The sequence below is a fragment of the Gekko japonicus genome, unplaced genomic scaffold (assembly GCF_001447785.1).
Source record: "Gekko japonicus isolate JY-2015 unplaced genomic scaffold, Gekko_japonicus_V1.1 scaffold13, whole genome shotgun sequence".
NCBI classification, from domain to species: domain Eukaryota; kingdom Metazoa; phylum Chordata; class Lepidosauria; order Squamata; family Gekkonidae; genus Gekko; species Gekko japonicus.
In genome coordinates, this window is record NW_015172553.1 from 3,027,551 (window position 1) to 3,039,554 (window position 12,004).

Sequence of the window (12,004 nt, forward strand, 5' to 3'; positions counted from 1 at the left end):
AAGGGGACTGCATCCAGGCAGGGGGAACAAATTGGCTCTGCGGGTTGAGACCTTCCACAAGCTGATAGCCTAGGAGACAGTCAGAGAAGACCAGTGAAAGGTAATCAGCTCCCCTGGCTGCTTGATAGTAATTAAATTTTGCACTCAGGGAGATTTGTATTTGCTGGTGAAATTACCTGGATAGACTAAGGTGGGTGCCTGGCTTCGCAGGCCCCCGTGGCAAAGGATAGACATGCAGGCATCCCATCAGTGAATCAGTCCCCTGCCCGAGATTTTGGCCTGAGGAGAGTCTTGACCTCACCTTCTCCAAAGCAAGGCTTGTAACATAACTGCCAAGGCAAATGTAACCAGGATGAAATCAGGGCAGACAGCACACATCTAGGTAGGAAGGAGGCCCTTCATAATACTCCTCCCCTACCCACCCATAAAAGGTAAAGGTAAAGCCAGTCGAGTCCGACTCTAGGGTTGCGGTGCTCATCTCCGTTTCAAAGCCGAAGAGCCAGCGCTGTCCGAAGACGTTTCCGTGGTCATGTGGCCGGCATGACTAAACACCAAGGCGCGCGGAACGCTGTTACCTTCCCACCAAAGTGGTACCTATTTATTTACTTGCAATTTCTTGCTTTTGAACCGCTAGGTTGGCAGGAGCTGGAAGTAGAGACGGGAGCTCACTCCGTCATGCGGCACACTCGGGTATCGAACTGCTGAACTACCGACCTTCCACAGCCTGCAGTTCAGCGTCTTAACCACTTGAGCCACCGCAGCTATATATATGCAGGCTATAGGAAATACATTATTCAGTCCAACCACTGAGGGCTCCTGATTGCAAGATCTTTCCCTTTCATCTTCCATTCTCTCTCTCTCTCTCTCTCTCTCTCTCTCTCTCTCTCTCTCTCTCTCGTTTCTTCACAGACAGTATTATCCACTGATGAAGGTCCCCCTCTCCTTCTCTTTACAAAAACAAACAAAACCAGCCCTCTGCCTCCTAGGAATTTGTTCAGTTGCCGTAAAGACGACAAGCTGGACTTACTTACTGAACCTGAGAACCTAACAGCCTAAGCAGCTTCATGATGCTCCCTGTCAGCCTAGTGTGGAGTGGGGTCATTGCTCACTCAGGGATATTCGAGGGAGGGGAGCCTCCTCCATAGTTTGTGCCCGTTTCAGTGCCTATACTAGACTCAAGGCTGGAGAATACATTCACAAACACTTCACTCCCCAGCGCTGGGTACAGTGACTCACGGTGGCCGTCTGGCCCCTACAGACTGGTAGTCAGAGCTGAAGGAAGGAAGGTTTCCAGGTGCTGAGCCCTCCACCAGAGCAGGCCAGGTAGGGTAATACAACAACTGCCTCCAGTTGCTGTTGTGTTTCTACCTCATGGCCGGAGGGGAGAAAAACCTCAGCCAATCACCTGCTCATGGAGGGTATGCAGATTTCCCCCATGTTCCTCTACCCTTCTGTTGTCTCTTTTAAACAAACAACCCTGTGGAATGGGAGGGGGGCCGCAGTCTAGAGGGAGAAGAGAATGAAATCCCCCCCACCTTTCCTGTCAGTGGGCCTGGGCTTGGGAGGAGAAGAAAGAAGAAAATCTGCATCCTCCTGGCAGCTTGTTGGTTAAAATAACCAAACGCTAGCTCATGACAAAGGAGTTTGAATATTAAACACTTTTTTAAAAAATCTAAAACTTGTCTGGAAGATGCAGAGAAAATAAATCTTCCTTATTTGCATGACCTGGGATTCTGCTTATGTAGAATTCCAGATTCTAGAGTTCAGCCTCATTTCCTCCCCCCACAATTACCATGATCACTGAAGAGTCTGACGCCTGTTTCCCAGAGGACAGCCGCATGTGGCCTCTGCCTATCATTGCGCGAGCTGAAATATCCTGCCTGCCCTTGCTGATTGCTGGAGGGGGATCAATCTTGGTCTAGAGCTGAGTGGGTGTGTTGCTGCCTTCCACACCTCCTATTTTTGCCTGTCTTCTGAAGGGCTCAGAATGGCATAAACAGTCTCCCCTCTTTCATCTTCACAACCCCCTTGTGAGGTAGTTTAGCTGAGAGAAAGCAAAGGGCTCAGGGCCACCTAGTATGTTTTGTGGCTGAGTGGAGACTGAAACGAGGGTGTCCACGGTCTAAGTCCCAACAGTCAAGTCTCCTGCCCCAGAGAACGTAAAGAAGCAATAACCTGTCACCAGCTGGAAGAATGCAACTCGGCTAGTGCAGCTGTAGCAGAAGGACGGGAAGCAAGCCCTCTCTGAGCAGAGACACTGACTGCAAACCTGCTCTTCTTGAGCTGGATGCTGCTGCTACACCTTTTAACACTGACTGAAAACCTGCTCTTCTTGAGCTGGATGCTGCTGCTACCCCTTTCCCCCTCTTTCCCTGAGGAAGGAGGCTGGGGGGTAGGTTATCATTCCCAAGAGCATTTTAAGAGAAGTAAAACATGAGGCCTGTGGAGGCATGCAAAGAGTGGCAGGAGCACTGCTGGCAGGTCACAATGAATGTGTGCTAAGCCACTTTAAATGCTTCGCCCTGGCAGGTTCTTTGCTAATGAGCATTTCTCTTTCTCCAGGCTCCCCGTATTATTACAGTTCACCATCACGGGGTCCGGTGCCCCCCGCCGCCACATACGACCACTTGTAGATGATCCCGTCACTGAAGGAGCCGGGGCAGCCCCAGTGAATCAGAAGAAACTATTTATTGCCCAGCGACGGAGGGAGAGAAAGACAGAGACTAACTGGCCCATTGCCCAGAGGCCTGGCACATTGCATGCAGCCCTTGGGCTGAACAAGAAGTGCCCAGCTTGGGCCAAGGAAGGAAGCCCAGCGAGCGGCTACACGGGGGCTATTTGCATGGATGTGCAAGTCACAGGGTGACCGCTGGGGAAGGAGGAGGGGCAGAGGTGGGGTTAGTGGGGGACATTGAGATGTTTAGGGCAGGGGGGCAGGTGGCAGCGTGGCAAGGCAGGAGATGGAGACATCAGGGACTGGGAGAGATCTGGTAAGGAAGCGACCGTAGGTGGCAGAAAGCCCAGTGGACTGGAGCACCCTTGGTCTCCAAAACAAAGCACAATCAGGGATGAAGCAGCTGGCCATGACAAACACCAGCCAAGTGAAATGACCTGACACTTGGAGAGCCGCTTCAGCTTTCTGCTTGCAGAAAGACAACTGGAGACCATTGTGTCTTAAAGACACAATGCAGAATTTTCAACAGTTCAGATCTTCAAGATCTCCAGTAAGTCACAAGTTTAAACAGCTATCTTCTCTCTGGAAGGGGTGGACTAGCTGAAGGGAGAATCTGTGTGCGTTGTGTGCTGCGGCAACTGGAAAGCAATTAGCTGGCAGCCACACAAAAGCCATATCTGTGCTGTTGCTTTTGCATAAACCTGCACTGACTCTGCAGGATCTGTACTGCAGCTGAAGCTGCATCCATGTGCAGATATGCCCCCTGTGCCTGCATGGCTATGGGGTCCATCCCTAGACTCACCAACTTTTATTCTCTTCAACCATTCCATTGAGTTTGAGCAGCAGGGGTGGGAGGCACAAATGCCGCTTTACATATAGAAGATGACAGGTGAGCTTCTCTTACAGCTGGCAGCAGGTGACTGCAGCAATCAGTTTGGGTAAGCTGCTGCTGGCTCCAGGGGTAAATAGGTGGGCCCAAACCCTTCTTTGTTAGTGAACAGGGAATTGCAGTGGACTGCAGCTGACACAGTCGCAGACAGAATCAGAACATGTGGAAAGAATCTGAGACTTTGCCCTGACCATAATAGGATCATCTAAAAGTCAGACTGCTGAAAGACCACTGACAATGGGAGATAACCTGAGAGGGACTCAGGGAACAATGTAGCAGTAAGGATAGGAGTGCATGTTCAGGTCAAAAGGAGGAAGCAGCTGGAAGAGTGAAGACAACAGAAACTTTTCAACTTGCCGTCCAAAATCCTCCCCCATGTGTGAGCTCTTGCCCCAAGTCCCACTCAAAGCATCTTCCTTTATCAGTGGGTCTAGTAGGCAGAGTCCACCCGCCCACCCGTTCTTGCCTGTACCTCCCTCACTGCTCTTGATGACTTCTCCTTGATGGCTTGTTTTCTCCCCTCCTTTTCCACTGGCTGCCTAGTACAGGATGTGCGTACAGTTCCTCTCCAGAATTGATTGCATTTTAAAGCTCACTGCTGTTTCAAGTCATCAAGACAGATGTTAGAGATTCTCAGAGGAGTCACCACATGAGTTCTTTGTGTGCCCCATGTAGCGGCTGGGGGCTGAGATGCTGAGTTGCCATGTGTATGTATGTATGTATGTATATATATATATGACTCTATTTCCTGTTGTATTATACTGTCCGCAAGCACCACCATTTGGAAGAGGGCGTGGCTTTTCTTCTTGCCTCCAACCGCATTGCCCAGCCTCCTCCCACTTCCTTTGAATGCTCCGTATTTGGATTCAGTGCTCTTCTCTGGTCTTGGGAATTGGCCTTCAAAGTGATGATGATAGCAAATGATGGGCTTCTTGCTGCTCTCGATTGGGGCGGGGGAGAGATTCCCTCCCTTTCCACCTCTTGGCAAAATGCTCTCGATTGGGGCGGGGGAGAGATTCTCTCCCTTTCCACCTCTTGGCAAGAGGAGGAGGAGGAGGCAGAAACTGGCTGAGACACATAGCTTAGTGGTGCGGCACACCCTTTGCATGCAAAACATTCAACATTTCAGTCTCCAGTTGAAAGGGTCTCGGGTGGCAGGGCTGGGACTATAGAAAGCACCTGCTAACTGTAAAAGGCAGTATCTGGGCTAGATGGGTACACCTCTCCTACAGTACACCATTTGGGCACTAAGTGTGGACAGCCATGGGGGAAAGTCCTGAGTTGCCTTTCAGGATCCCCTGCCAGCAGTTTGCAGCTGGATCCCTTGCCTTTCCAGCTCCACCATTGTTTAAGGTCCGAGGTAGGAATGAGTCAGGTAAGGAGTAAGGACTGACATCTCTTACAGATTTTTTTTAAAAAAGATGCTGTGGAGAATATCAGTGCAAGATCTTTGGTTGTTGTTGTTCAGTCGCACAGTCGAGTCCGACTCTTCGCGACCCCATGGACAATCTCCCGCCAGGCTCTCCTGTCTTCCGCCGTCCTCCGAAGTTGGCTCAATTTCATGTTCGTTGCATCGCTGACACTGTCTTTGGTTATCCAACTGTTAATCCAGATTCTGATCTTTCAACATGATAAATGATTGTCAAAGGAAGGTGGGGCTGGAGAGCTTCTGGAACCGCAACAATGCAGAAGGTGTGCTGGCAAAGTTGTGGGAAACATCTGGAGCTCTGTGCTCTTGCTAAAAGAAAGTTATGTTTATAGCTCCAACGCTTGTGGATATGATCTTGACGATGTAACTTCTAATGATTCAGCCATTAAAAGAACACTTCAAGGGAAGTGATTAATAACAAACTTGTTTTTAAGAAGCCGACATCTGGATTGAACACTCAAAATTAAAAAGGCCATCCTTCATTGTCTGCCACCACCCCCGCCTTTGCCAGTCTGCAGCTGCCAATGGGCAGGAAAGGTAAGCATGGTGCCTTAGGCAAAGCTAAGTTCAGCTGGCAAATCAACCTAGAGGATTCTGGCTTCTGCAAAGTCTGGAACATATCAGTTGTCTCTCAAGTATGCATATACATTAACAGGGTTAGGGTTGCATGCCTGTCAGTCTGCAACTGGAAATGCATCATACGTGGTCCTGAAAGCATTATTTGTTCACGGTCCCACCCACCCACTCTGCACCATGACTAACTTCATCATTCCCTAGCAGGAAGGGAAGGAACTGTATATGCATTCCAACTATGTGGTGATATCTCAGGCCAGGGTTCTCCAGTGTGGTGCCTGTGGGTGCCACAGTGCCTGACGACACCTGTCCTGATGCCCACCATGTGCTTTTAAAAAGCGGGCAGGGCTAGATGGGACTTTTGCCTAGCAGGGCTTCTGATCAGCTTTGCAGATTAAAAGGGATGCTCTCGAACAGAGCTTCTATGTTGAAGAGGAGCTACATGGCAGTTTTATTGCGCCCACTGCACTATGTCAGAATTCCAAATGTGCCTACAGGCTCAAAAAAAGTTGGGGACCCCATTCTAAGCCTATCCCAACAACATCAGGACACCCAGTTTTACACTGACATCCCATGTGCCCTTTGGTTTGTGTAGCGCTCCTCACCGTGCATGGAAGTATACATGCAAAGGGGTCCGTCATGCCTGATTTTGGTAGCATTTCTCTGGACTCTGCGTCCTTCTACAATGCCTCTCTGTAGGTAGCTTAAGATTTTGGAGCTCCTGGCTCTCTTTCAAGGTGAATGTTCATCTGTCCATGAAACAAATGCAAATCAGTAAGAGAAAGTGATTGACTCGATACACGGTGTTAGAGGGAGGGGGCTCAGGAGAGAAGGAAAACCATATATGCAAAACTCTGCATTGCGCTGACAAATGTGAATTCTTTTGAAGAAAGGGGTCTTTAGGGAATCATAACAGGGAGAAAACTATCTTGGCAGCAGAGTGACTGTCTGAGCTGACAGTATTATTTTCATGGAAGCGGCTTCAGTGTATATACCTTGATTTTGTGGTGACTGTTTTGGTGCTGTGCGGGGAAGAAAGATATGCAAGACCTTTGACTTGACATTAAGTTGCCCAAAAGAAAAAAGACTCAACCCCAAGCAGTCTGGTGTAGTGGTTAGAACTCTAATCTGGGAGAACTGGGTTTGACTCCCCACTCCTCCACATGCAGCTGCTGGTGTGACCTTGGGTCAGTCATAATTTCTTTCAGAGCTGTTCTCAAGGGCAGTTCTCGAGAGAGCTCTCTGAGCCCCACCTACCTCACAGGGTGTCTGTTGTGGGGAAGGGAAGGGAAAGGGATTGTAAACTGCTCTGAGACTCCTTCAGGTAGTGAAGGGTGGGGTATAAGTCCAATCTCCTCTTCTTTTCTTCTATATTTTAGACAACTCTAAAATAAAAGTGCTCTTGAGGAATAATCACATGGCAGGAGGGAGTGAACCCGAACCCTTTGCCCTCCCCCCAATTACTCTCTCTCCCCCTCTTGTCAGCGCCATAAAAAAAAGGCACTGGGGCTAATTGCATTACAACGGGAGATTTTGTCCCACATCTGAAAGAGAAATAAAGGTCTACTTCACATAAACATTCTCATCCTAAACACATTTTCCATTGAAGAATAATAAACTGAGACAAAGGATATGTGCAGCTGATGACCTATACATCTTGGCTCTGCCAGTTCTTATAGAGTTCTGCAAAATGGTTAGACTCGTTTTCAGATTTTGGAATGGTTTTAATTTATCCTTTTAAGAAAGACACAAGTGTATATTAAAATGACCTGTTTTTGCAAGTGAAACCTGAACCCACGAAAAGAAACTGTCTCTGTTATCATGGTATTGAACCACCATGACTGTCATACTGTTATCGTACATCTCATACACAGCCTTTCTTCAGAAGAGCTGGAAACACCTTGTGTATGGTCTCTCAGTTCATTCTATAAAAAAATGTTTCAGATTAGGTGGCATTACCATCCCTACACTACAGATCAGGAGGCTTCCCTAAAGCCAATCAGTGAGCTTAAGACTGAGCTTTGTGGGGACTTCTGGCCCAACGCTGAAGGTCTTAATCACTATATTATGTTGGCTCCCAATTCTTGTGCAATGTTCAATACAGGTATAATGGGCATACAGGTATCATATAGGAGAGCCAGACAATCTGTATACTTATGATATTTCAGTGAGGAAGTCAAATAATTAAAAATGGGTTTTGTTCCAGTTCATCAGTATGTCTAACTCTCTGGTCCAGATGCAAACATTAAAAAGTGATTGAGTAACTGATTTATAGTGCAGTCCTATATAGCATTACTCCAGTTGTGCCCACTGAAACCAGTGAGTTTAGTCTGGAATAACTCTTCATTAGGGATGGGCACAAACCTCATCTTTATAGGTTTGTGAGCCATTTAAAGTTTAAACACCTGCTTTCTGCTCCACAAGAAAGCAGTGGGGAGCAGATTGGGAGGGTTTAAATGGCTCCCAGTCATTTAACCCTTTGGTTTTGCTCCCTTCCACTTCAAAGTGAGGGTTAGCAAAACTGAGACATTTAACCCTCTGGTTATTTGTGAAAGTTTGTTGTGGTTCTTTAGTTCAAGACCTTTGGTTCATAGACTCTGAACAGGCTCAAATTCATGACAAACTTAAGTTCGTCAGCTGCTTAGTGCCAATCCCTACTCTTCATAGGGTTCTCCATTGACTCTTGAAAATTCATACCCTGAAAATCTAGTTGGTTTCTAAGGTGCTACTGGACATAGACCTTGTTCTTTGATACAGTTTAAATAACTTTCATGCCGAACAATATCATTCTTTTGCCTGTAATGTAACTCTGTAAAATCAATGTAGCTATTTAATCTGAGGAAAAATATATTATCACTATTTTAAACTGCTTATTTTTCATTCAGAAGACTGAAAGAGGAATTATGGGACAAAGAAATATATGAGCAAAGCAGGTATCGGTTTGATCAACTCTCCAGATCCCTAGCCCGTTTCCCATGTTTTAAAGTAATGCAAAGCAAGGAGGCCTTTGGCTATATGTAGAAGTCAAAGGTATTTCCTCACCTAAGGATAACTATGACAACCAACCAGCTCAAACCAGATGAAGGGTTGCTGGTTTCAGAAAAGTGAGTTTCCACAGTCCTTTCCTTTCAGAATGTCTACTAACAAAACACAGAGCACTTTTAACTTATGCAGGTTTGATTGTAAGTCCTGTATTCAATAGGATCTACTCTCAAGCAAGTGTAAAGGATGGCAGAGTGAAAGAAGTCTGGGTTTCTTTAAGTTATTTATTTATTTATTTAATTTTTATCCCGCCCTCCCGCCGAAGCGGCTCAGAGCGGCGTACAACAATAAAACAATTTATACAAACATTAAAATTACAATTACATTAAAATTACAGTTTACATTCAGTAAAACCTACTCAGGATGGCGACTATAAAGTGCTATCAGTCCAAGTTGTCGAATGCTTGGCGGAATAACTCCGTCTTCACCGCTCTCCGGAACTGGTAAAGGTCCCGGAGGGCGCGGATCTCGTGGGGGAGCTGGTTCCATAATGCAGGAGCTACTACAGAGAACGCCCTGGTTAGACCATAAAGGGCTTTAAAGGTCATAACCAGCACCTTGAAGCATATCCGGAACGCTATTGGCAGCCAGTGCAGCGCCCTCAGCACAGGCTGGATGTGTTCCCTCATCGAGGCACCCACCAACAGCCTGGCTGCGGCATTCTGCACCAGCTGCAGCTTCTGAAGTTGCCCCAAGGGCAGCCCCATGTAGAGAGCATTGCAGTAGTCCAATCTCGAGGTGACCATCGCGTGGATCACTGACGCCAGATCCTTGCGTTCGAGGAAGGGGACCAACTGCCTAATCAGCCGTAGATGGTAAAAGGCTGCCTTGGCAGTGGCTGCTACCTGGGACTCCATTGTCAAGGAAGCATCCAGGAGCACTCCCAAACTCCTGACCCTCGGAGCTGGCACCAATGGCGCCCCACCGAAGGCCGGAAGTGGGAGCCCTAACCCCGTACCGCTCCGATTCAGGCATAGGACCTCCAAGGAAGCTTATAGGAAGGGGAGCAGGGAAATGTCACCTCTTTCCTTAAGACCATATTAAGTTCAGCTGAGTTATGTAACTTCCACGGCCCTTCTTCTGCAACTTATAAGAGCCAGGGAAAAGGCTGAAGAACAACCCTAAAACAGAAGATTGTCATAGTGCTTTTTCTGCAAAATGTTATTATGAGATGCATACTTTTTTGAATCCTCCTCTACAGGTTTCCTCTTCTAATAAAAGAAAATGGCTGCTTCATTCTTGCGTGAACAGGAAAAGGGACGTAGCCTAAACTCAAAAACAAAAACCAACCTGGCTTCATTCTATCATATAGGCCTGAATGGAGGGGGAGGCTTTAAAGAGACAGTAGACAAGTTCATTGGGGCTTTGGTAGCCAGAACAGTTCTCCATCTGAGAGAATCTCTGATTGGTCCATTTTTTTCTTCCCTTCACTCGTCCCTGGGAAAGACTGACAGGCTTGGTCGAGGGAGGCTGAGGGTTCTACTTACCACCAATCAGAGACTCAGAGGGAGACATATGGAGGGATCCCTGCAATATGAACGAATATGGGGCCTAGGGTTACGAGGTCTGGGGCCTAGGGTTACGAGGTCTGGGTGGGGAAAGACCTGGAGATTTGGAGGATGGATCCTGGGGAGGGTGGGCTTTGGGGAGGGGAAGGACCTCAAGCAGGGTACTGTGCCATAGAGGCCACCCTCCGAAGCATCCATTTTCTCCAGAGGAACTGATCTTGGTTGTCTGGTGATCAATTGTAATTGTGGGAGATATCCAGGTGCTACCTGGAGGTTGGCAACCCTAGGGGCCTGGAGAGAAGACGCTGTCTATGTCTGTAGGAAGGCCTTCCTCGTTTGCAGTGCTGAGTTAAAGAAATAGCCTGACACCCCCGGACCAATTGCTGAGGAGGCAGGCAGGAGGGGGCTGTTGCTTGCTCTCATGGACCAGGCCCCACCAACTTTACATTTGACAGATTTGCAGCTGAATCTGACACAGTGACTTGCCCATGACTGCTGCAGTGGGGAGGGGGATAACAGACCAGCTCTGGACTCAGAAATGTCTACTTAGGTTCAGTGGAAGATCTCCCTGTCAAGGATTCTCAGCTTCCTTTTTAGCTCACTAGTCTAGTCAGTGATTTTTTAATAGAACGGCAGGCAGAAAGACTGAGCAGCTGCTATGGCACTTCTGGCTGTGCAGCTGAGGCTTCTAGATGTTGTGTTGGAAAGCCTTAATTCCATCTGCCTTCAGTTCCGTTTCCAAATGCCTGCCAAGAGACCCTCAGAGGTGCAACACTGCATGGCTCTGGGAGCTCAATTTTAGGCATTTAAGGCTAAGTGTACTCCAAAGAGGAGAGCTAATTGAGATCCCGGATCCGTTAGAAAACACTTTAGCAAGAACAAGTTAGATTCTGCCCTTGATGAAGCACTCCTGTTCAAAATGCCGAGTGTGCTTAATTCCCTAATAAACCATTGGTAATGTATGCATCTTCCCACAACATGCACGCTATTCGTGCTACTGCAAGAACAGCCCCCTCCTGTGATCTGCAGAATCTGCTGTGAACTACAAGTCACAAAGTCAAAGCGCTTGCATGACCCCCACCCCACCCCTTGAAGGACAATGTCCTAGCAAAACACAGAACTCAGCCTTGTCACTAGATTCCAAATAAAGCAATGCATATCTAGTTGCTGCTTCCTCCAATATGTCAAGATACCCATCATTTGAAGTATGGAGGAGATGGCAGCTTCTTTTTTAAAAAAACAGATACTCCAGGTATCAAACATTTAAAACCTCTAAAGCACTGCCCCCCCCCCCGCATTTTATTTTTTATACAATGGCAGAAGCCAATTTTTTCTGAGACCTGTAAGTGGAAGGTTCACCTTCACACTGTCAGCCTGAAGTTGAGAAGCAAACAAACAATGGAATATCAAGAGATAACGGTACAACTACTTTTAAGCTGCACTTAGATGTCATATGGATCAGAAACTTAGGGGCTCTCTGACACCAGGGAACTGCAAAGAGCTGGAAACAGAATCCATAGTACCATTTCATCCAATCACTCAAAACTGAAAATGCTCAAATGGTTCTCTGATCACAACCACAGCTAAAATTGTCTTGCTCCTGACAGATAGGATTCTCCTGGGCCACTGAGGGGAGTGGCCGGTATGGATTGCCATATGGCTTATTATTAGCTTATATTTTGGACAGCCAACCCACAGACACTCAAAAAGATATTGAAAAACATACTACAAGGTGTCCTATCTAGGAGTTACCCGTCACATCTTCCCCTTAGTACCCCATTTTCAGATTTCCCCTGCCTGTTCTATCTTAGATGCTGGGTCCTGGAGCAGGTTTAAGTCTCCCACAGTGCAGGGATCCACCCAGTATCTGGAGACTGGGGTCTGCTCTT

The 12,004-nt window shown here is 47.3% G+C and overlaps 1 protein-coding gene across 1 annotated transcript in view; it reads left to right on the plus strand.

The window, feature by feature from the left end:
• The window catches only part of PAX8 (paired box 8), a 34,125-nt gene extending 31,492 nt beyond the window's left edge, over window positions 1–2,633 (plus strand). Inside the window, exon 11 of the mRNA XM_015421087.1 lies at window positions 2,563–2,633. Within this exon, the coding sequence (XP_015276573.1) occupies window positions 2,563–2,633 (71 nt within the window). The remainder of the gene's footprint in view (window positions 1–2,562) is intronic.
• The last annotated feature ends 9,371 nt before the right edge of the window (window positions 2,634–12,004 follow it).